At 44.2% G+C, this 23,727-nt stretch overlaps 1 protein-coding gene across 2 annotated transcripts; it reads right to left on the bottom strand.

The window, feature by feature from the left end:
* Positions 1–99: 99 nt before the first annotated feature.
* On the bottom strand, positions 100–23,641 carry LOC136777736 (insulin-like receptor). 2 transcript variants are annotated; one of them, XM_066734258.1, is made up of 12 exons: positions 22,688–23,641; positions 9,930–11,270; positions 9,269–9,443; positions 8,890–9,136; positions 8,668–8,773; positions 7,180–8,595; positions 6,455–7,107; positions 5,837–6,375; positions 5,282–5,765; positions 4,950–5,194; positions 4,491–4,870; positions 100–4,355 (listed from the first exon to the last, which is right to left on the bottom strand). In XM_066734258.1, exons 2-12 carry the CDS (start codon positions 10,423–10,425, stop codon positions 4,237–4,239), a joined length of 4,860 nt encoding a protein of 1,619 aa, XP_066590355.1. In that variant the 5' UTR covers positions 10,426–11,270; positions 22,688–23,641; the 3' UTR covers positions 100–4,236. The 2 variants fall into 2 exon arrangements, with proteins under 2 accessions (XP_066590355.1, XP_066590354.1); XM_066734257.1 differs by having other exon boundaries at positions 100–4,870; positions 22,688–23,640.
* Positions 23,642–23,727: the final 86 nt, after the last annotated feature.

Here is a 23,727-nt window from a genome sequence, read left to right on the forward strand (position 1 = left end):
ATACAGGTGAAGAGACATTACTGAAATTCAGGTTGGTTTTATTCGAGTAATTTTTAACAATACTTATTGTACTCGGCAAAAAAGAAAAAAGCTGTGGCCTGTGAGAGCACATGTGTATTTATCATATATAAAATGAAATATTTGTACAAGAAATGTTCCTGGACAAATAAACAGAATAAATAAGAGGTCATAAAGCATTTTACAAAATAGTGCATTACATAGATAGAACATTCGTTGAAACCGAAAGGAGAGTGGTGGGAATGGCATAATTTGCAATAAGATTTGTAAAAGGAAGAGCCAAGGATGGAAATTTGAAAAAATTACTACTTCTCGCTACTATAGAAAATAAAAATTGGATTTGAAAAAGTTGGAAATCTTTGTCCAATAGCGTTCAGCCAGCGTCTTTTCATTTTGCACAATTTTCAATTTTTTACACGCTTCTATCTACATTGCATGTATACAAAGTTCGTATTAAAAAATAGTCTCCGCAATCCACGATTTAGAGATGGGCCATATTGAATTCGTTAAGGTTCGTGTTTAAGAACTTGACACGAATTTTCTGTGACTGGGCGAGGACCTGTGGAGAGCATTCGATTTTTCCACAGCTTCGCCTTCACAGATCTTGACTTTTTGGAAAAACAGAGAAACACAAAGAAGACGTAGCGAAAAATCTCAGCTATAAAAAGCTCTTACAAACATTATTCGGCTATTTGGACGCACTGACAAAATAATATTTGTGTTACTTCTTGTTTCAATCCCATTGCAATCAAAGGTTCAAATATGTTTTCTGTTATACGAAATTCTCTTTTTCGCTCTCGCTCGTTGATACAGAAATCCGGCCTTGAAAAGGCTCGTGAAGTTTTACAATTAACATCCAATTGATTAACGATTCGCAGATACAATTTCTCACGCACGCACAGATTCTCCATCATCACACGAGCGTTTCACAGAATAATTCTCACGTCGTTGAAAATTCTTACGGCGATTATACTTGAGTCCTTAAAATTATTTACACACTACAGGATTTTTCAAGCTATAGGCCTAAATTAATATAAATAGCGGCGAGAAATGAGCTAGTTTAGTTTTGTTGCCTTTTCTTCATCTTCTCTTATCTACTTCTGAAACCTCCCTTGCGTGATATAAAGAGGCAGCAATCGGTGCTTGCCTAGGAAACATTTCTCGTTTTAAACTTATGACACTAGACTTTTCTTCGCATAATAACGCGTACGTAGCCTTAAGCGATAAACTGTTTTTATACTGAATACTTCAGAATACGAGCGAGGTTTTCTTATCATTATAATACGCATTACCGCACCGTTTTTCCCTTCCCATTCTTATCATTGTTGTTCGAGCATTGAAATTACCGGTTCTCCTTTTCACTATGTGCGCTGGAAGATTTTTATCAAATGGAGCGGCGTCGATTAAAAGGAGAAACAAATCGAAAGGTACAGAAGGCACATAAAGATAGAAAAAACAAATAAACGCAGAAGAAAGGGAAATCGAAAGTGAGTGAAAATTCATGGTAAAAGTTTAGCGGACAAATCGTCGGTCGCTGAAATAACGTTTGTGTATCAAGGCGCGAATAAAACGGTTCTACGTTTTGTTTAACTTGGCGTTTAAAGTAAAATAAGTTTAAACAAAATCAGTTTCGTATTACTATACAAATGTGCAATTCATATATATATATATATATATATATATATATATATATATATACATATATTTCTGTATGTCCCTGAACATTGTTGAGAGAAGAACGGTAATATCTGTAATAAAAATGACTTTTTGCCACGCGAGAAAACAAAAGAAATTACGGGAAAATGATTGAAGCAAACGCTTTATTAAGCACTTCGGATATAACTGCTTTTCCTAAGGATAATTGTTTTTTTCTCGTCGGTACAGTTCTTTTCTCTTCTCTTCAACCAGCACAAGCATCTTAACTATACAAAAATCGTCTATTACCGCGGCATTCGAAACGCGATGCCGTAAAAAATATAGTAATAAATTAGGTACTTTTCATTAGGTCATCATCGAATTTCAATGGATCTCCTTACACGACATTTACAGATCTAGCTTTCGACATACGCTGCCCAACCAGAAATTGTCTTATCCATCGCGCGGTACCTCAAGTCAACTTCCGGTTTACGCAGGGAGTTTTCCAAACGAGTCGATTAATTACCTTAGGCGGATATAACAGTACGTGTCGCAAAGGTGACTGAAAACGTGGCCTTACAGATGAGAAAAACTTTGGAACTTCTACCATTTTATTTTAAAGCTTTAAACTTACGGAAAGATTATGGATTCATAATGGGATTAGCTTATCAGTCTTATATTTGAGGCTCGTTAATGTATAAACTAAACTGTATTGCGTTACTCGTACACAGGCATACACACGCAGACGAACCAGAACGCACGCACACAGGTACACGCAGCATAAAAAAGCACGTGCAAACTTATTCCTATCGGATATTCCTCGGAAATTCACCAATGCGGACTTTGCCTGGCTAACAAGGATACGCGTTCTATCGCGTTTTTCCCGTTTAGTGAACTTGACTCTTTGCACAGGCAATGGCAGTCTACTTTCTCTCTCTCTCTCTCTCTCTCTCTTTCTCTCTATCTTACTCTCACTCACTCTCTCCCTGTACTCGAAAAAGCATAGTTTTCCTCTTTCTTGAAATTTCGTGGAGCCTTATTGTAAACATTCGGTTGAAATTATCATTTTACGCTAGCACCAACAAGCACAGTCGGGTAAATTCCCTAGCGCATTTCGCACTTGCATTGCACAATCTTCATGAGAGTTAAGTTAACTTAATCAGCTCGACTGATTCAATTGCTCCGCCTCCATATTGCCAAGCGTTTTTTTAACAATAAAAGCAAGAAAAATTGCATCGGGCAAGCTGATCAGAGATAAATGCCAAAACAGTATGTATATGCTTTTTTTCAGTCGGTAGTTCGTTTAGTATAGATAAATACTTTATGGCTCGATTGAAAATTATTCAGTAATACTTGTTTCTCTCCACGAAATAGCACGGTTTCTCTATGTAGCCTACGTAAACGAGTTTGCTTTTGTAGCTTGGATTCAGAATATTTGGTTCGGCTGTTTTAAGGAATATACATAATATCGTTGCGTTAACTTGAAAAATTCGAGTAAAAAGAACAATAAGAAATGAGAGGAACGCGGAGATAGCATTTTGTTTACCGAGTTTACGCAATTCTGAGTCCTAGTCCCAGCACGTATTGTTTTTAAGAGATAATAAATCTATGTGTTTATATCATTTTGGTAGCGCCAGACCTTGGTGACTAGGCGTTATTCAGTTGTTCCAATACTTTGCCGTGAGAAAAAAATATAGCAACCATTGTTGGTTCGCAACGCGGAAATTGCAGTGGCTGGTGAAAGCAGAAACAGACAAAGATTCTTTTCAAGAATTCATTGGCAATCTCAGCTGCCACAAAATCAGGCTTATAAGAAAAACTTGCATTTCATTAAATGATACCTAGCACAAATTGAATAAAACCGACAAAGATTTGCGATTGTTTGTAGAATAACATTCAAAAAGGCAGTATCTGTTGTTAGTCTATATGCGACGTAGCACGAGAAAATTATAAATGTAGACGTGTGACGGAGAATAAAATGCAATAGATGTAAAATTATAAAAATGTATATTAGCACTGAGCGAAGGATGATTCTTGAATGGAGAATAGAATTGCCAATGAAAAACGAAAGAAAATCAGCAATCACGCGTTTTTTTTATTTTAATGGGCTGGCGCGTATCGAGCGATCATTAATTCTAGAGAGACGGAATAAACGTCGTTAACACTCACTTGAGAAGGCGAGGAGTACGTCTAATTATTTAAAATATATATATATATGTATATATATCTAGTTTACAACTTAAGGTTTAAACGTTAGCCCTTCGTATTCGTAAAATAACGTTCGGTTTCTCACCTACCCCTTAATAGGATGGCTCGCAGACACTGCCTTTTTGCTGAAGCAGTTAAAAGAGCGCCGAAGGATCCTTAAAGTTCCTCATAAGAGGCAAATATCTTATACTACAACCATAGGAAATTTCCCGTGTTGAGATTAACGTTAAAAAATATTCCCAATACGATGGCGATTTAACAGGGTCTTCTCCAATTTGTTCACGCAATTTACTTAAAAAAATCCTCAGCGAGTAGTATCAGCATCCACTTTATCCGCTGCGAACACTATGCTCAGTCGAAATCAAATTTTCAAGGTTACGTGGTGTTACTGATGTATCCGTTGTTCAAGGTCTCCGATTTGTTCACATAATCAGCCAAGGGTTTGCTTTCCTTCTTGTCGTCACTATCTTCCGTAGCATCCATCGATGGGAAATCTACATTCAGAGGAATTACTTCATTTTTCTCTAATAATACTTCGGGTCTTCTGTTCTCGTAATCGGGGCTTCGGGACTTGGTGATAATGGGACTTTCGATGCTCTTCTTGTTTTGGGGACTAATGGATTTGCCACCTGAAGTCTGACTGATGTCGCTCTTAGATCCCCCCTTGTTTTGAATGAACGGTGAGGTTTTCGTGGACTTCAAGCTATCCTCAGCGTAGGGTAGGTTCAGGGTATCCTTGCTGGAGGTCACCGAATCGCCAGAGACGCCCTCGAAGTCGTCAAAACCAGCCTTCAACGCGATCTTTGACGAGCTCATCACGCGAAATGGTAAAGTTCTTGGATGCTCTTGATAGGAACCAATCGGATATCGGGGACTTAATCGCTTCTTCAAACTACTCGGTTCGAAGCTCGCAAAGTCGCTAAAATCCGGTTTGAGTGGGGAACATTCCTCTATGCCACCTTCGGCATCACGAAACTCTTGCAGAGTAATCATTTCCAATCCCCTGTAGCTGTTGAGAAAATTACGTTCAAATTAAATTTAAAATTTGGTCAACTATTGGTACTCTAGCAAGTTATCCAATTTCTTACCTATCGCTCAGAGGTGAGTGAGAAAGGTTTTGATTACGCGCTTCGATTCCTTCAGGACTGTGATAGAAGCTAACTTTTTCGAAATTGTCCAACTTCACCTCTTGCAATAAGATTGTTGCAATGTCTATGAACGTTGGCCTTCTAGTTGTTTTACGATTCCAGGTGCGTCTCATCAAGTTGTAAAGCAAGTCTGGACAATTTTCTGGACGCTCCATTACACCGCCATCGATCACGTATCGCAGTACCTGATAAATTAACAGACAGTATAAAATTAAAAGAATGAGCTAATACTTTGACGAGTACTTTGTCAATCATTTTGTTATAATAGCAACCTGATCGTTAGAAAGTCCGAGGTAAGGTTGCGATCCTAGAGTGACCATTTCCCACAAGACCACTCCGAAACTCCAAACATCGGAGAAACTGGTAAACACACCATCCTTCAAACTCTCGGGAGCCATCCATCTGACGGGTAATAATCCTTTGGTACCTTTACGATAGTATTCAGTCTCATAAATATCTCTGGTCATCCCAAAATCACCGATTTTCACGGTGAGGTCCTCGGCAACCATGCAATTTCGTGCAGCCAAGTCTCTATGGACGAATTTTTTCGCCGACAAATACGACATGCCATCGGCAATTTCTATTGCCATTTGCAGAATTCTTCTTAAAGTTGGTGGCGTTTTCGTGGTGTCTGGACGTTGACTTCTCAGATAAGACTTCAGGTCTCCGTTCACCATCAGTTCCATGACTACTAAAGTCGGATGACCTTTGGACACTACTCCCAATAATTTTACTACATGATGTGTTTTGAAAGCCCTGAAAACAATTTGTTTGTTAATTAGATTACCTTCAATAAATGCTACTCCGTAAATAATTGGATAACTTACTTCATGACAGATGCTTCATTTAGGAATTCCATCCTTTGTCTCTCGCTGGCTTCTTCGTTAACAGTTTTCACGGCGCAACGGACTTCCGGTTTGCCTTTGATGACATTTTTGGCAAGACCTTCGTAGACCATCCCGAAAGATCCATTGCCCAATTCCTTTATTAGTTGAATCTGCGTTCTGCATACTTCCCACTCATCAGCGACGTAGGTAGTACTCACGTACTCGGGATTACAAGTAGCGATTAACCTTGAGCTAGGGACCCTTCTCATTCCGAATTTTCGTTTAATAACATAGAAGGTCCCGAGGGATAATAACGCCAGGGCAATGAACAATATTGTGCAGTATAGGAACCACAAAGTGTCTGTCGTACTGTACTCTTCGAGAAAAAAATATTTCACTTCAGTATAAGCACCGTTCCCCGCCAGACTCGTAGCTCTCACTTTCACGGAATAATTTCCTGCTGGCAGGTCTTTCAGAAGATATGAATATCCGGCATTGACGAAATCACGTCTGATAATGCACACTACGGTAGCTTTTATCTGCAATAATACGGTTAATCACAATATGAGTAAAAATAAATGATAATTAGAGAGAAAAATTGCAATTGTTTGCTCTTACGTTCTGTATATCAACTCTTTTGTATTCTATTTGATAGGTGACTATCAGTCCATTCGGCTGCGGAGGCTCATTCCAACGCAACTTTACAGTAGCAAGACTGTTATTTCCACCAATGACGCTGAGTTTCAGTGAATTCACAGGAATATCATCAGCATTCTCCAATGGCAGTGTCCTATACGTTCTCATACTCTTCGTGGAACAATTGTTCTTAGTATCGTTTTCCACCTGTTCCCTGCATGCTTGCACCTCGATATTATAAACAGCAAAATGCCTGAGGCTCTTCATAACAAACGTTAAATTAGTGCTGGGAATGAGACGCTCAAATTCGGTGTAGGTTCCATTAATAATTTTGTCGCTGCCCTGCTGGTCCTCCTGGGTATGATTCATGTATTTTTCATGGGGCTCCTCCAACATCTCACTGACGTCCCTCCTTCTACGAGAATTCATGCGTTTAATGTAGACTTGGTTATGGAGAGCATCCTCAAACGCTATAGAGCTGGAAACTTCCTTTTCGCGCATCGACTGATCCGGCTCTCGATCGACACAGTCGCAAGATGTTTTTGGTACCTTGGCCATTTCATTTTCAGCCTCAGCCCGTTTCCTTTCCTCCTCTGCCATAACGGAAATCGGCTTTTTTTCTGGCAGTAACATAGCTGAAGAACAATAAATTTTATCATGAAATAAAATGGTAATTTGGAATGAAAACTAATAAAGCTATTACTTACGTTCGTCGCAATAATTCCTCTGAGCAAGAAAACTTGGATCGTCCGGCTCCCATCTTCCAACAATTCTATAGTGAGTTAGATTACCATTCTTTCTGAGAGGAGGATGCCAGGTCATGACCAGCTCGCTGCTAGCGTTACTCCAGGTGGAGAGTGCTCTGGGAGCACTCGGAGCGTCCGGCAAAGTGGTGAAATATCTTACTTTACTTTGAGCACCGGATCTTTCAGTAGCAATGGTATAAGTCTTGACGTAAAAAGCGTATTGAGTGTAGGGTTTAAGCTGGGTAAGGATATGGATGAGATAAACGGGTTCTTTGGGGACACTGGAGTTGAATTTGTCATTAGTATCGGCATTCGAGTTATCTGTGCTTTCTGTGGCTGAAACGTCGTCGACCCTCCAGCCATCCCCACCGCAAGCGTCTCTGCCATCGTACATCGTAACGTTTTCATTGGGTGCTTCGATAAAATACACCACGTAGCCAAGAAGCGATCTCGGATCGTGATGAGTGAAAGCCTCCCATTCTATCAAAACAGCCTCTGGCATGTATTTGGTCACACGACTCTGCAATTCGGTCACGTTACAAGCAACCTTATCTCCGTTACTGTTGGAAGCAACCTCTAATTCAGTGAATTTTCCCAAACCAGCCTTGTCCCTGAGTTTCTCGATCTTGTGCAGGCAAAGTTTAGGATTGAAGTGAAAAAAGATCTTAGCTGGACCGTCTTTCGATAGGATCTTTATGGTAGGATGAGTCTCCCAGTCCCATAATTCTTGCAGATTCTGATTATCAAACACAGCCAGGGTGTACTTTCCATTGTCCAAGGACTTTCCGTGAATGACTTTGAGGCTTTTCAAGAAGTTAAGGGAGATAAGCGGGAAGCACCTGACAATTTTCAGATATCCATCGATTTCCACGATCATGTTTAAACTGTCTTCCAGCTCCTTAACGATGTTCTTGCCACCGCGAATTTGTATCTCGAGGCTTCCCCTGATATGGGTGCATCCTCTGAGTCTTTGAGCCGATGCGATACTGTCCACACTAGCACCGGGACACTCCTTCAGACAGGGACCATCGCATTTCACACAGGAAGACTTGCCGCTTCTCTCCTCCTCCATGAATCCCGCGGGACACTCCATTACGCAGCTTCCGTTGAACGGTTTATACGGGTAGTTCTTAACGGTGCTCAAAGCTTCCCGGGGTCTCTTCATATTCCTGCATTCATCCTCCTTTACGCAACGGCGATTCATAAAGACGTACATGCCTGGCGGACAACTCTGCACGCACTGATTGCTCTCCAGCATGACTTCCTTGCAGATTTTGCATTGATCGTCGCGTGGACCAATGCAGCTGCCCAAACAAGATGGATGACAACACTCCCCATCGACGTTGCATGCTTTCTCCTCGCATTTCCGTTCACACACTGAAAGTTCATAGGTCGTTTAGAGGATTTATTAGGCTTTTACTTTTTATTACTACATTTTACCGGGCTTACTTTGTTGACAATCCTGTCGATTCCAGCACAAATTCTCGTCTAGCTTAGTCGGACGCGTCGGACAGCTCTTGCTGCACACAGGACATCCGTTTTTTGGCTTGTTCCCCTACAAACATTAATTAAACGTGTCGTTAGCCAAGCAGTAATTCATCATCAAAATCCACTGTAAAGTCAATTCTATTGATATATCTGTTCCATTGTATTGCAGAATTAAAATTTTACCGAGATTACGTGTTCGCCTTTGCCAGCTTTGGCGATTACGTCCCACTCGATGGTATCCACGTAGCAAAGCGCTGGATTTTTTTCAAACCTCACCGAGCCCCTCTGGATATCGGTCAGCGAGGTAAGTCCGATCTCCTGCAGGTGCATCATTTCGAACGCGACCAGGGCGTAATTTATAAACAAGGAGTGACCTCTGATGACCGTCAAATTTGGAAATAAATGGCCCACGCTCCTAAGTCCGTTTACCCTGCAACGATAAATGTTCTAGAATGCGTTCAAGGAGAATGATGGATTAAAAATAAAGGAAGAAGTTGAGTTAAAGGTATAAAATTGTTGTTTGTTTTTTTCCGAAGCATAACATTAATTAAGATAAGATTACCTGTAAAGTACGAGATATCCAGTGATTTCTACGAGTTCTGGGAAAGTGAGATTAGCGTATGCAGAGTCGTCCGCTCTGTCGATCAAGAGAATTTGCACAAATCCTTCGACGACCCTGCATCCTTTCAGCCTTGAGAACTGATTGACGCTGTTCCTTATATCTATGCTTTGGCAGACTGCAACAAAAATTGTAATCATATATCCCAGATAGCCAGTCCATCTCCGTTTAGATATCGAATATTTATCTCGCAGGTAGAAACCGAGTAAGGACAGCAACCCCCAATTATCTGTATTAGCTTTATCGCTAAAGATAAGTCTCGAGCGTGCTGGCTAAAGGGAGTCTTATTGTTTAAAGCATTCGGATAAGCGTTCTAAATTAATAAAGCTTCGGAAACTCATTGCTGGTTCCAGACACCCAGCTATAGTTGCTAAAAGGGTGCTTACTACCATCTCTCTCTTTCCTTCTCCAAGAATCCCAAATATAATATATATCGAAAATCGGTCAAAAACTTTGAGTCTATCCGAAAATCGATCTACTCTTTCTCAGTTTGCTATAATTGAAGTTCGAACTGTAAAAATTTTTCGATCTTCAGGGTATGGAAAGGTTTGAGTTTGAGTCTTGTATTAGCAGAGTTTTTACCCAGATACGAATGGCTACTCACCTTTTCCGGTCGAGGGACCAAGAGTGTAATTATTCGGTGATTCGGCGAGTGCTGATGCGGCGATCGCTAAGAGGAAGACGAGTATCGCGACCTTTCGAAGTGGACCAAGCGCCAAGGTACCGTGTTTCCTCCTACGACTCGAGAGGGGCCATCGTACGACGCTGGACGCGCATCTTGTTCCGGATATGTCGGCGTTTTCGCACTCGATAGTTCTGCAGGGCTTCCCGGCCCTGATAACCCCTTGACCTTGAAACTCACGACCCTGAAGAGAGGGATCCTTGGGCTCTTCGGCAAGCGGCTGCTGCAGCCTCTCGTTTGAGCGCCAATCCGGACTGATCCTGCCGTGACCTTGACACCCTGAAGAGTGCTCCTCGACCCTGTGACCTTCAGCCGTACGATTTTCGGCCGGCAGACGCATCTTCGAGCACGTGGGACGTGACCTTCGGTCGCGCTCCGCTCTCCTTATCGCGGCTTCGTTCTCCAGAGTCAACACCATGACCTTGACCTTGAAACGAACTGGACGAAAATATCCCGGAGAGCTGCTGTTGTCAGAGAACTACCGGCGGCGGCACCGATGCACGAAGCGACATATATCGAGACATGCTTCTTCAAGATTCGCCTCTGCGTGACCTTGGACTGGAAAGGTCATCGGTGGCCGGCCAGAGAAGAAAGAAGATGGTACTCTTCGGTGACAGAGGCATAGTTGTGTGGTTTACAATTTTTTTACTCAATTACTGATTCCGGAATTACACATGTGGATCCGCGAGAAGATGTTGAGGATCCCTTGGTCCGGATTAGACGAACCCCGTTAGGACATCAACGCGAGGTCGAAATAAGTGGATCAGTTGAGATTCCGAGTGGAGATCAGCAGCGGAGGAGCTCTCGTGCTTCCTTGGCGTGCTCCCGATGAGAACTGAAGCTTCGTTGATGCAATGTCACTGATCTGGATCTCTGTCCTCCCCCCTCCCCCCTCTTTGGCCGAGAGGGGTCTGGTGAATTAGCGAGGGAGGCCCAGGACGCGTTACCAGATTCCCCTGCTGGAGGGCCAATGCGGCATCGCGCCTGCGACGAGCCGTCTTCACAACGTCCAATGCAATTCGATCGATTCTCTCCAATCAAAAAAACAATTCCTGTTTCTCTATTTCTATTCTTCTCTTTGCTATAGTACCTCTCTCTCTCTCTTTCTCTCTGTTTATTTATTATCCGTGTATATCCTCCAGCTTCTATCCCGCACAAACTCTCCAGGCCCTCATCCAAAGTCGTTTATATTCCACGGCAAAGAATGCGATGGAACTCGGGAGTCAGTTGGATTTCAGTCCTTGGCCCGCGGCCTCAGTCATCCTGCAAAAGAGGAAATTCGTATCGATGAGCTTTTCTATTCTAGAAACGGGTCGTTACGTCCAATTTAGCGTTCCTTATTTTACGTAACCTCGTTCGAGGATCTTTGCATCCCTGATCTCTTTTCAGATAATTTCATGAGTATATTACAGTACGTACCTATAAATAATACGGGCATTTGTGCGATTCTGATTTTTGTTATATCGACGCGCATTATCGTGCATCGATCGGGTTCCCGAGACTCGAGTTTCATGATAAAGCAAATTAAAATTACAGAGTTTATCCGTTGCGTTTTCCTTTTTTATCGGAATCGATGCTGTTTCAATTGAATTAACATTGTTTGTAAAAACTGCGACGTAATTTCCCGCTGAATTCGAGGGAACTAGAGGGAGCTACGGTATGGAAAATGGCGGAGCGGAAGTGCTAGGATTTCTGAGCGAATCGCCGAGGGGAGAAGAAATAAATGTTGTTACGACGCGAGCGAACAACGGGAGACCTAAATGTGACCTAAATAAGAAATTTTCTCTGATCGCTAATCGGCATAATTCCGCAAGTTGTTTACTGTGTATCGCTCTAGCATCGAAGCTTGGTATTCGCGAGGCGAACGATGACATTCCGGAAACGACGATTCTTATCTGTCCCTACTTCCGGCGAAATGTAAGGCTGCTTTCACATGCGGTGTAAGGTGCGTAAACGTACATAACTTACGCTAAAATGTATTAACCAATCAAATCATTTTCGCGATAATACGCAAGCATGCTGCTGGGTGCTGGCGTAGTACGCCGTACATATCTTGCACCGCATGTGAAGGCAGCCTGAGGGTACATCGCCGAATCGAATGCAGCAGTTTTGGCAGCCTGAAGTCGGCAGTGAACTTCGATCCGTTCCAATTAAGATGAGATAACCCAGGCTTATCTTATTGAGAAAAGAAAGAAAAGCAAATAAAACGCAGCGTGATTCGTATTTACATTAAGGATAACTCGAGATGCTCGTTGCTGTTACACGAGTAGCGGATTGGACGGGTGAAAAACGATTAGGCGCCATCTTTGGTCAAGTGAGAGAACTAACGAGAAAGACAAGGCGATTTGAGGTTAGAACCAATGATATCGCGGTTACCCTCGTTGAGCCAACGTAGCATACGTGAAAAGCCATTATGAATGACTAAACTACAATCGTGTCGCATTCATAGAAGCTTTTCAATGAAAAGCCTGACAATGGCGTTCAGGGAAATCCCGTGCGAATTTCGAGTGAGAAAAACACGTTTCGCACATTTTCCGCCACGCGAGTCGAAACAATGAAATGCCTCTTGACGTGGCCGCTCGATTCAGCGTGTGTTTACCATTGATACATCGACTATTCATGTCAGTTGCGTTACTTATTATTATGAGCGTGTTAAATACCGACGGACTCGTTATACGCTTCGCATTCCTGCAGCTAATATAATACAATATCTCAATATCAAAACAAATTAGCACAGTGCGAATCGGTCGGAAGACTGGGTTAAAAAAAGAAGGGCTTTTGGCCACGTTTCTATTTCAATTGTTACAGTTTGGAAAGTAAGCTTGTTTTCTTCGCTCGATAGTCGAGTCGTGCGACGTCAACGATTTCGCCATATAAATTCCTGGAAGGCTCGTAAACAGTCAGATGTTCCATTTGAAAGTCTAATGTACTAGCAGCAAATGGTTCACGAACAAATCCGGTTGTGTGCGTTTTGAAGGTTGAGGGGAAATGGTGAGAAGCGAGGCGCGCGTGGACACACCAAAGTCGCCATATTTTTCTCCAACGACGAATGTCTCTCTATCTCTTTCTTTCGGTATACAAAAATCCTATAGGTTTAGAAAGCGACTGTGACTAGTGTGATCGGTAAAAAAGCAGCACGCTGTGTGGCAAATGCGCCAAGCTTCTTCGAACAATGAAGATATTTCTCAAATGTGGCGTGAAATTGTAGCGGACTTTCTAACCTAAAAAAATGGGGAAAGACAGAAAGAAAGGAAGGAAGGAAGGAAGGAAGATAACCGTTACACGTGCCAGGATCCGGAATTAGCGGAAATCTGATACGTGACAAAGCTAGGCTCCTGGGCCGTTTTATCTCATCTATTACGTAATATAATCTGAAATTGCGATCTACGGACTCGATCGCGCGTCTTGCTTTTGGATGGCGAAACACAAAAGCTCCACAAAAACGCTGATGCGAAGCGATTTTTACGAGGTTACGCGCACCGTTGCTCCTCCGAATTAACGCAAAGAAAACTCTCTCCGAGCTGGACGAGGTCAAAAGACGCTAGTGGAATTTTCATAGGAATTTCCATTCACTATCGGCAGCTCTCACGCTCGCGCGTAATTGATCTTCGCGCACGTGCAGCACGCCCACTCGCGTATAAACGACAAATAAATAGACAAAGTTACTTAGCGTAGTGCTAGAGTCACGGAGTAATGAAAAATACGTAGATTCAATGGAGAGACGGTGGTTCCCCGTGCTAGTGCGCAGAGGGCCCCACCGTACGGTGGAGGGGGAAGAGTTCGTTCTAGACGACGATAATTCAAAGTTGACAAGTTTCACAAGCGGTTTATTGAGAGAAATCGATTCCAGGCGGCTGTTGGGCTCGCAAGAAAGGGCCAGGGAGCAGTTTGGGATTTAATAAGCCGCATGCCTGCGCATCCACGGCCTCCGATCCGACCCCGTCACTGACCCCGGGACCCAAATGCAATAAATCAATTATCCAGCAGGTTATTGAGAAAAATCTACGTTTCATCGAATCATGCTAGTTAACCCGTTGATGGTGGGCGATCGCCTTAAGTGGGCCAGTGCACATGTAGCGACCAATCAGCGAAGAGTGCGCTACCCTTGAGCGCACTTCATTTGTTATTGTTGTTGTCGTCGATTATCCGTCTTGTTTACGCACACGCAACAACCCCCTGTCGTAGCCCACGCGAGTTTCATCGTCTCCCAATCGTACAGTGCTACGCCATATTGTTTCTTCCCAGCCTACCAACGACAAGACTCACGTATTTGCTCTTTGCTTTTGCCAAGCGATTGCAAATTCCACTATCGTTATTTACTTATAGCTAGGTACAATTTATTACTTTTTTACGCAGAATTTTAAGCAGCGAAGAAGAGAAGGTATAAATACGGTTGTTTTGCCCAGAGGCAATCGCGATAAGCTTTATACCAGTCACTGTTAATTTCCAAGTATCATCAGCGATGCTTACTTGATGTCAAATTATGATGTATGTTAAGATCAATCCTTGATTGAGGCCGCTCGGTCCGTGACGGGGTCTTCTAAATTGTTTATCGGTTCAAGCTCCAAGTGGCGCCAACTTTGTTTACCATGGTGAAACTCCATGTATAACGAAGCCTGATTATTGAAGCGCCAGTCATGAAAGTCACTTATTAGTCCCCTCGGCTCGGGGAATGAAAATTTTGCCAGACCGAACTTTTATTGAATTACGACGCAATAACGGCTAACCCAGCCAACCAGCCAAACTCGATGTTTCGGAATTGTTTTTAATGGAACAAATCCAACGAATCTGGTAGCACGGAATTCTTTTCCCGCCAGTAATAAAAGACTGCTCGATTTTCGGATCATTCTTCGTGGCGTATGGTTTGTTTATTGATCAGCGAGGTGTGACACGTGGTTGTCGTGGCACGTGAACCAAGTAAACAATTGCAAGATGTCGCGCGATACGGTAAGCGTGACGCGTGTGCGCATTTTTGAGTGGCGATAATTTTAGACCAACTCGCTAATCCGTAGGTGTGTAACCTTCGCCTGTAATAGCCACGCTCGTATACCTACTTGCTTCTGTGTTTATTGCCAGTTTTTCTTTGCTTATCACCGGAGCAGCGACTCGATCGATCAACCAAAATACACCTAACCTCAAATTCCTTCGCTTCTCTCTGTACACTTATCGCTTACAGCGTATCAACTCGATCGATCTTAATAATATCGAGTTCGTTCGCGAGCAGACTTTTCTCTCTCTCTCTCTTTCTCTCTTGAGTTTACTCGCACTCGCCACACTCTGTTCTCGCTTCTTTTTTCTCCCGCCCTCGAGAGGACGCTGCATGGCGTATTTGGTTTTCGGATCTTAGAGGGCGTTGCTCCGAGGCTTCTCGTCACGGAAAGCTCGGGGAAATGTGGAGAGAAGAGTCTGTACCGTAGTTTGGCTCGTGGTTATAGCTGAATTTACTACGCCGTACGTGCGGAGAAGAGCAGAGCAGGCGTGCGCCGTTCACGTCGACCATTGGCCACCGCCAACGGCGTCGTCGTCGCAACGCTGGGGGAGCGACGCAGAGGGAAACCTACGTAGACATTCGAGGTGGGGGTGGAATATCGACCATGTCCTCCCATTCACATCTACGCCGAGAAAATCTCCCCCGCAGGAAAAACGCCGGCACGCGCTAAAATACCCACAACCTCCAATTTCAAACTGCTCCCCCCCCCCCTATTTCTATCAGTCTCAATTTACAAAATACCAACGCGTTTCCCATAAACTCCCATCGGACCCGGTCCAAATAATACAGTTTAACGTTCGCGTAGCTAGACTCTGTCCGAAGAACCGATCTTTCTATCGACGTAAATATTGACAAAAGAAAGAAATAACTTGAAAAATGCAAACAGTCGTCCACTCGTGTAGTTTGGAAATTATCGATACCGCCTGACAAATGGCTTTTGCGTCAACGCAATGAAATTTTCTAATTGCGCAAATATATTGGTCGCGCTGAACATAAATCAATATTAGCGAGGGGGAAATTGTCATGGCTTGTATCGCTCGGCTCTGATAACCATAAAAACAAAAGGAAAAAGGAAGAAGAACTGCGAATTGGACGTTTTACGTGTCGAGAGCCCACGGACCACGGCTTATCATTATTATTATTATTTTTCTATTTCTTATCGCGCTTTACTTCGCACTTGTCTCTATTTCGGCTAGAAACTGGTTTGCCAATTGGCACTTGGGTCGCTTTTAAACGGTTCAGCAGCGCTCACTGGCCAATTTTCTCAATCGTTCGGAAAGACGATTGCTTTCTCACAGTGGACGTTGCAGAAAAGAGTCCATATCGTGGAATCGTTTGATAGGGATACTCGTAGACGAAAATGGGCTATTATTAGTTTTGAATAACTGGTAATTTGAGGACGCTCGGTTTAATCTGGATCACAGGCGTTCTCTTCGACGAGGTGAGAACCACGGACGGTAAAATTCTCAATGCGGTCTCGATCGGTGGGGAAGCCTCGGGTCAGCCGTAGAGCCTTGGAGTACTTACCGCAATATTGCGCATCAAAATTTATACCAATGAAAACAGCGGCGGCCGGCGCAAAGACGGAAAAATTTCGGGAAACAAACGACGCGAGTCTTCGGCAAAGCACAACAAGGCGAGCGAGATTCGAACAAAGCTGAATTGTTCACGGCTAAAATGGAGGGATGGGTTTGATAGCGTTGCTTTTTTTTAGGTTAGACGGTTAAAAATAGATTGTTTTTTCTTGGAAGGATATGGCTTTAGGCGTCATACGGCTGAGAGCCACTACTGTCTGAGGACGGCTAAGGGAACCAGGGCGTGGGTGGCTTATGCAGGTGGTGGGGGTGGCAAGGGGAAGGAGGATGGCATGATACTACCCTGCAGTGTAAGGGCTGCTCGATCGATGCTGGCCAAAACATTGCCACATGCCTAGCTCGTGCGCAACCTGCCTTTTCCTTCCTTCCTCTTTCCCACAAACTCTCTCTCTCTCTCTCTCTCTCTCGTATCTTCTTACAAGTGTCATAATATTTAGCTGCACACTGCTTCTCTTCCACTCATTCACTCCTTCTTCATTCAGAAATTTTCTTTTTATTTATCCACTTGCTGTCTTTTTATAAAATCCCCGCCATGACGCGCTACTGTCGCTCATATTCTAAAGAGAGAGAGAGAGAGAGAGAGAGAGAACAGCTTAGTCTACTAAATCACGAATATTCCCAGAAAGCGGAAGTGCAAAGCTTCATCTGCAGAATCGGAAGCCATAGAAACGCACGAACTACCTTTTCCGGCCAACTGTATTCTCTCTCTCTCTCTCTCTCTCTCTCTCTCTCTCTCTTGGATGAAGAAGAGGAGGAGGATTCATCCATGGAATGCGAATCTGGTCTTCCGTCTGATTTTTTCACGTAGGAAGTACACCGAGTCATGAATAGATTGACACTATTTTCTCTAAAATTGGCGTCACGTGGGCGGGCTTATTTACTGCGTAGGAATCGCACGGGGAGATTATTGCACTCGGCATTAAAGAGGCACAAAAAAAAACGAACGATTGACGTTCGTTAGTCAATTATCCGACGAGGTCCGACGCCTAATCGACGCCTAATTCGAGGTCAATCAATTCGTCCATTGTTCCACTCTTGCGAGAGGAATAAAAATGGAAGATTGAATTCTGCGTAGCCAATCGAGGCAAATTCTCGCGTGGGTTTCTGCTTCTTTCCAGTAAATAAACCCACCGGCGCGAAACTAAAAGGCAAAAACAAGTCTCTTGTTTGTCGCGATTGAAGCCGAGAAAGAGTTAAAAAAATTGAAGGGGGGGGGGGAAGATGAAAGCTAGAAGAAAGCAAGAGAATAAACGAAAATTCCTATAAACAGATGTATGACGTATTATTGCAAGGGCTGTGGCAACTGGAAGCATTGAATTGGCGCAAACAACAACGGCGTGGGCAAGCTCATCTCTGAATGTCGTGGAAATGGAATTATAGCTGCACAAGGCTTCGCCGAGATTTCTATGAATCATCTCGTGTTTGTAATACACTATTTGCGTCGCTTTTTACATTTCCTTAGAATGATAAACATCGCGTCCATTAACTGTTCGAACGGTAAGCTGAAAAACAGCCCTAGAGTATCCATGTCTTTTCTGGGTAATTATTATTTTCGGAAAGCCATTGTGTATGTTTGTAAACACCAAGCGTCGTTTCTCGGAACGAGGTCTATTGAGACGCTCGAGGAGTGGAAAAAAATTTCCACGAAACGACAAGTGGGGCATTAATTGGTTTTACGCGAATCGAAAGAGGCGAATTCTCTCTTTTGAGTGCGACGATATTTGCTTATGGCTGCAGGAAGGTTGAGCCGCACGTGTGGCTGCTCGTTGACGTCACTGATAGCGCCTGATTGCTGAATTTTTTTACGGTCTAAGCGTCGTCGTCGTGTTACGCTCCTCTGACATTTTTACACGCTGCGATGGAACACGGGCGTCACTCCATTTTCCATCTCGCACCCCGCGCCACGCCACGCACGTCACTATAGGAAACCTTGAACTTTTCATTTCATAATACGCCATTCGATGAAATAGCTCAATATTGTCGAGAGACCTCGCTACTTACCGAGTTCGACTCTATTATATAATTTTATTGTATTCCAGCATTTTCTCATTACGAAATTCCCGCGTCTTCGGTCGTCGCCATTTTGAGAGAGCATTCGCGATTATTCTTACGCAAGCGAGAGAGAAGCCTCGTGGATATTGTCTCTTTCCTCGAAAAACCTACGGTGAAAAGCTCCTGGTTCTTTTTTAATCGTGAACGATCGAAGTCTACGTGCTTCGGTCACTGGCCGGTTTACCGGAAATGACGCTTGGTGACGCCACTATTGACGTCACGTGACACCGTATTTTGTCGTCGCCGTCGACGCCGAACAGCGATCGGTGCGAAGTGGGCCGCGAAAGATGGATGGAGAAACAGTGGTTCTTCCCACGGTTGACGTGGAACGGGCCGAAGTTAGCCGCAGATTCCAGGTCGATCGGGCCCAATCTTGAAAGAAGCCTCGATTTTTGTCTCACGAAACTTCGATTGAAATTCGAAAGCTTCAATCGCGATCAATGTTTATCAATTTCTCTCCGCAACCTTGCTTGGCCTGACTTTTTCACTAGTTTTATTCCCCCCCCCCCCCCTACTGTCCCGCCTAATAAATTTGATCGGTTGCGCCATCTAATCGTATTTTCAATTCGAGAAGCGTGAAAGTTGCTCCGGGACGCCGCGTAGCTCGCGCCTTGGAATTCTTGGCCAGTGGTATATAAATTCGATAGAGTTGCAGAGAAAGTAGCTTTTTACGTGCGAGAAGTGCCAAAACAAAAATCATCCGTGTTCTCGCGAGCGATCACATTCTCACAGAGCGACAACTGACCTTTCACGTACAGCATGACTTTGTGCAGCGAGCTGAATCTTTGTTACATATCGATGCTAGCTTCGAGCTGCAAGAATCATTTGGAATATCCATGTGTGTATATATATATATATATATATATACTTTATGTCGGTCGCGATTTCGTTCCACTCACTCGATAAAAGGATTTGTTCCTCGCACCTACATTGAGCAGACGTGAATTTTTCGAGCAAAAACTTCTTTTCCAGAGAGGAGAATCGCGATGAAACAAAATCAAGCGGAAGTGCGGGGGTGTGCAGAGGGTGGAGAAAGGGTTCGGGTAGGCCGACATCCGCCGTGGAAGGATAAACGACTTTGCAGCTGTATCCGGTCAAGTTTATTCCCACGGCTCAGTTGCATTAAGCCGAGCAATCTCAGATTGACTAAAAACTGCGAATCCACCAATCCACGCCATACAATGAACGAAGCTTCGACAAAAGCACCCCGTGTGTAGTCGGCTTTCCTACCAACATCCGGCTTTTTCTCTTTCTCGAACGATGCTTTTCTTGCACGATTCGCAAATCCACCAAGAAATTTCCGTTTCTCCGTTCTCGTTCTTTGCTTCGTTCCCTCAAAATACGATCGAGTTATATTCGTTTAGACTCTTGCTATCGTCCCAATTGTAACTCCATCGAGGGTAAATTATCTCTTCGATTTTATCGCCGGATCTGTTTATTTTGTTTTTTTAGGCGGGCGAGAAGCGGTCCGCCATGTTTTTCTCCCCCTAGCGTGCGTAACGCGAACTAACAGTCTACATCGGAGATCGAATAAGGTAATTAACGTTATCGCACGGACGATTTACGGACTACATGGCGCAGATATCATTCGAGATAACCATTCACCGAATTGCATTGTTGTTGAGTCGCATGTTCGATTGATCGAATTAAATTCTAATGCGCGAAAGAACGTTCCCTTTTATCTGGATCGGAGGTTACGTAAAAACCTTTTCGCGGGAAGTCAGATATCGATATGCAACCAGCAACAGTGCAATTTTAGTATCGCAAGGTTTTCTCGGTACCCTTCACATTACATGACATAGTTTAGTATCTGAGTAGGTCTACGCGGTATCAGAGTCAGGGATATATGACTATCTATAAATACATTGCGCGATAATTGTTTCATATGGCACTACTATTTTTAGCACAGAGCACAAAAGCAGTGGTAAAATAAATCCTAGTTATTTTACATATTTTTCACGAAGCTGTGTCTGGTTATTTAAGACGTTGTTATTATTCGGTTCTACAAAGTCCATACTAATTACACCATTAATATCCCCCCTTCCCCCCTTCTTTCTCTCGCTATCCCATTATTCTGTTACGCTTTTGTAAATGGCCCATCGCCACTTCAGCTTCCGCTGTTCATGACGTCCTTTAGGAGTAAAATGTGCTGAAAATAAATTCAAACATGCTTCTCTCCCTTTTTCTACGTCCGAACACTAATGTCTCTTGGTACTTCTCCCCCGACTAGTTTCTCCACGCGCGCGCGCGAGCACAAATATTTTTCTCGTCTCCGATTAAACTCGTTGGATTCTTGCCACTCGATGATTCATGGGTTTTACAGTAGCAGAGAATTTCTCTAAACTGATCTCGAGATATGGCAATTATAATTTTCTAATTGAGACGAAAAGTGAGCTAGAGTCGCGGGTATCTTCAATTACAATCTCAAGTACGATCTCGTTTAATATTCTACGACCGTGGCTGCAACCGCCTTTTTTCCTAACAAGTGCTTTATACGAGGCTGACGTTTGGGTCGTTCGCCTTTTCTTTAAAACGTCGATTGGCTTCGTTCATCGCGAAACACGTAAAAAAAATAACGGATACGCCATTTCCACATGAAACAGAAATTAGAGTCGGTCAAATAACATCTCTCTCCCTATCTCGAGGCGCACAATTATTATTAATATTGTCATTTTAAGCTGCGCACGCAGACTTTACGTAACGTCTGTTATTGTTTGCATCACAAGTGTTTACAGCTCTTCTGCATTCCCACGGATCTATATGCAAATCGAAAAATTCGGGTTAGCAAAATTCCACTTTCCGAATGAGGATCAGGTTTGTGCGAAAAAGTGTGTGCTCGACCGGATGGAATTCAGCCAAATAAATCAGGCCCCGTCAAGGGACTCGCGGCCTTTTAGCATTAATTCCACACGGCGAGATTAACATAATCGTGAAAAAATGTTAATAAATCGAAACGGGCGAATCTAACGCGAATGATTAAGCGCACACGCTCGATTTTCTTCTCCACCGGGGACTTTTTGTCCGATTCGAAGAAATGACTCAATTGGGGCAGGATTTGTAATCCCGTGCCATCAAATTGGTTCGTTGCTCCGGCGAGTTTTGGCCGGGCTAAATAGCTTCGTCATTGAAACACGAGTTGACACCAAGCGAGAATTTCTCAACCGCCTCGAGTTGCCGATCGAGCGCACGTCCATCCGACATTTGTATTGACGTTCGAGGCCGTTTCGAAAGATCTCGCGGAAGATTTACGGAATTCTTTGGATGACTCTACCCCCCCCCCCCCCCTCCCCGGACAACAGCAACAAACTCCTCGGTCATTGATAAGCACGCGTGTGGGGGTGAAGAGGACGAGACGAACGGTCTTCCGATCGAAACAGGCATCTCTTCTGGCCGATTTCTGATTTTTCGGGCAGAGCATAAAATTCAGGATCGAGAGAGAGAAGGTTCGCGGTAAGGAGGAGGGGGATAAGAAGGCGAGGAGGGGGGGGGGGGGTAGAATGGTATGTCTGGCCCTTCCAAGAATACAACGCGAGGCAAATAGCGGATCGGTGGGGAGGAGAGACGAGAGAGAAGAGGGGGGAGTCGAGGGAAGGGGGCAGACAGACGTAAAAAGAGAGTAAAAGAACGCACGAAGGTGGGGGAATTGAACGGGAGGACCGTGGCTGACAGAGAGGCGCGCTGGAACGCTGGAAGTAGGTAAAAACGCGTTTAGGTCAGCATTTGCGCATCGAGAAGCTGAAAAATCTCAGTCTTGAGATTATTTCATCGTTTTCCCGTGGACTTCGACAGAGAGGTTGCTTCGATGAGGAATATTACGTCGCAGCTGCGAAATAGAGCGTATTTCTGTGTGTGTATGTATGTGTGTGGGTGCGCGCGCGCGCTCTCCGCCGCCGCCGGTGATGCACGTACGTGTCTGCCACGGTTTGGGAGTACCTGAGGAACGTCGAAAAACACGTAGACGCACACATTGACGCGCATGCACGAACTCCGGGCAAAACAAATCTCTGCTAAGGGAACACGCTGGGCCAAGGAGAGATACTTACCAGGAAAATTCCAGGAGCTCGGGCCTATTTCTCGCGCACAAACACCGGTGTCCGGGAAATGTACGTGCGCTATTCGAACTCACATGCGTCAGAACAACATTTATACATACAATGTATGTAGTATAGGCACGCACACTATCTAGCACATCATAGCTTCGGAGAGCGAGAGAGACGGGCACGAGGTGGCAGCGTTGCCTTCGTTTTGCGTTCCTCTCGTGCACACCAGCAGCTCTCTTTTCTCTTTTGTGTTCGCCTACGAAGAAACGCACATATACACTTCAACATGCACGCACTCTCCTACGGACGACGCATGCACACGCGCGCGTGTGGCAAGACGAATTTTACAAGTGTCTCTCTGTCTCTCTTTCTTCCCCTCCCCCTCCTCTCGCTCGCTCTCTCTCTCTCTCTCTTTCCGTCTATCTCGATACTCGCGTATCTGCTGTCTTTTGGTCGCGCGCGCAGATTGCGAAGGTTTTTCCTGGCAGGTTTATCCTTGGGCGCAGGTAGAAGAGACGACTACTCCTTGTCGAGCAATGGCCGCTTTTCAGACGGATTTGTTGAAGGTGGAGGCGCCCACCGGAAGAAATTGTGCCGTTCCGGCGACGAGTCGTAGATTCTCAGCACGGGCCGCACACAACTTGTTTACTAGAACGCGCAGCACGCCATGCCCCGTCCACGAGAGCCCGCGTCCTCCCCCCTCCCCCTAGCTTCTCCCGCGGAGCAAAACAAGACCCTGCGCACGAGCCCAGTGCGCACCTTCCGGGCCATGTTTTCCTACACGAATATGTACTAGAGATACTCTCTCCGTAGGTGTATCGGTGTGTCGTTCGCCTCGTGGCCGAACAACCCCCACCCCTTCGACCGTTTCCCCCACTACGAAACCAGCCGGTCACATCATCTTATGTACACACTATGGTATATACATGAACATGGGCTCTCGCCCCCGTTTCCCCGCCAGATTCCAAACCGAGCACACGAGTCCAATTCTATCCGATCCTCACTCTTCGTGCTGACTTTACCGATCAAGCTAACCGATGATA

This window comes from Prorops nasuta, unplaced genomic scaffold (genome assembly GCF_024137725.1).
Source record: "Prorops nasuta isolate Cenicafe-Biocafe unplaced genomic scaffold, Cenicafe_Pnas_1.2 PNAS00011, whole genome shotgun sequence".
NCBI lineage: Eukaryota > Metazoa > Arthropoda > Insecta > Hymenoptera > Bethylidae > Prorops > Prorops nasuta.

Coding starts and splice junctions, on each gene's coding strand:
- LOC136777736 (XM_066734257.1), bottom strand. CDS start 10,425: ATGGTGTTGACTCTGGAGAACGAAGCCGCGATAAGGAGAGCGGAGCGC. Junction 8,774..8,889: donor AAGGCGAACACGTAATCTCG/GTAAAATTTTAA, acceptor TAATGTTTGTAG/GGGAACAAGCCAAAAAACGG. Junction 5,766..5,836: donor AATGAAGCATCTGTCATGAA/GTAAGTTATCCA, acceptor AATTGTTTTCAG/GGCTTTCAAAACACATCATG.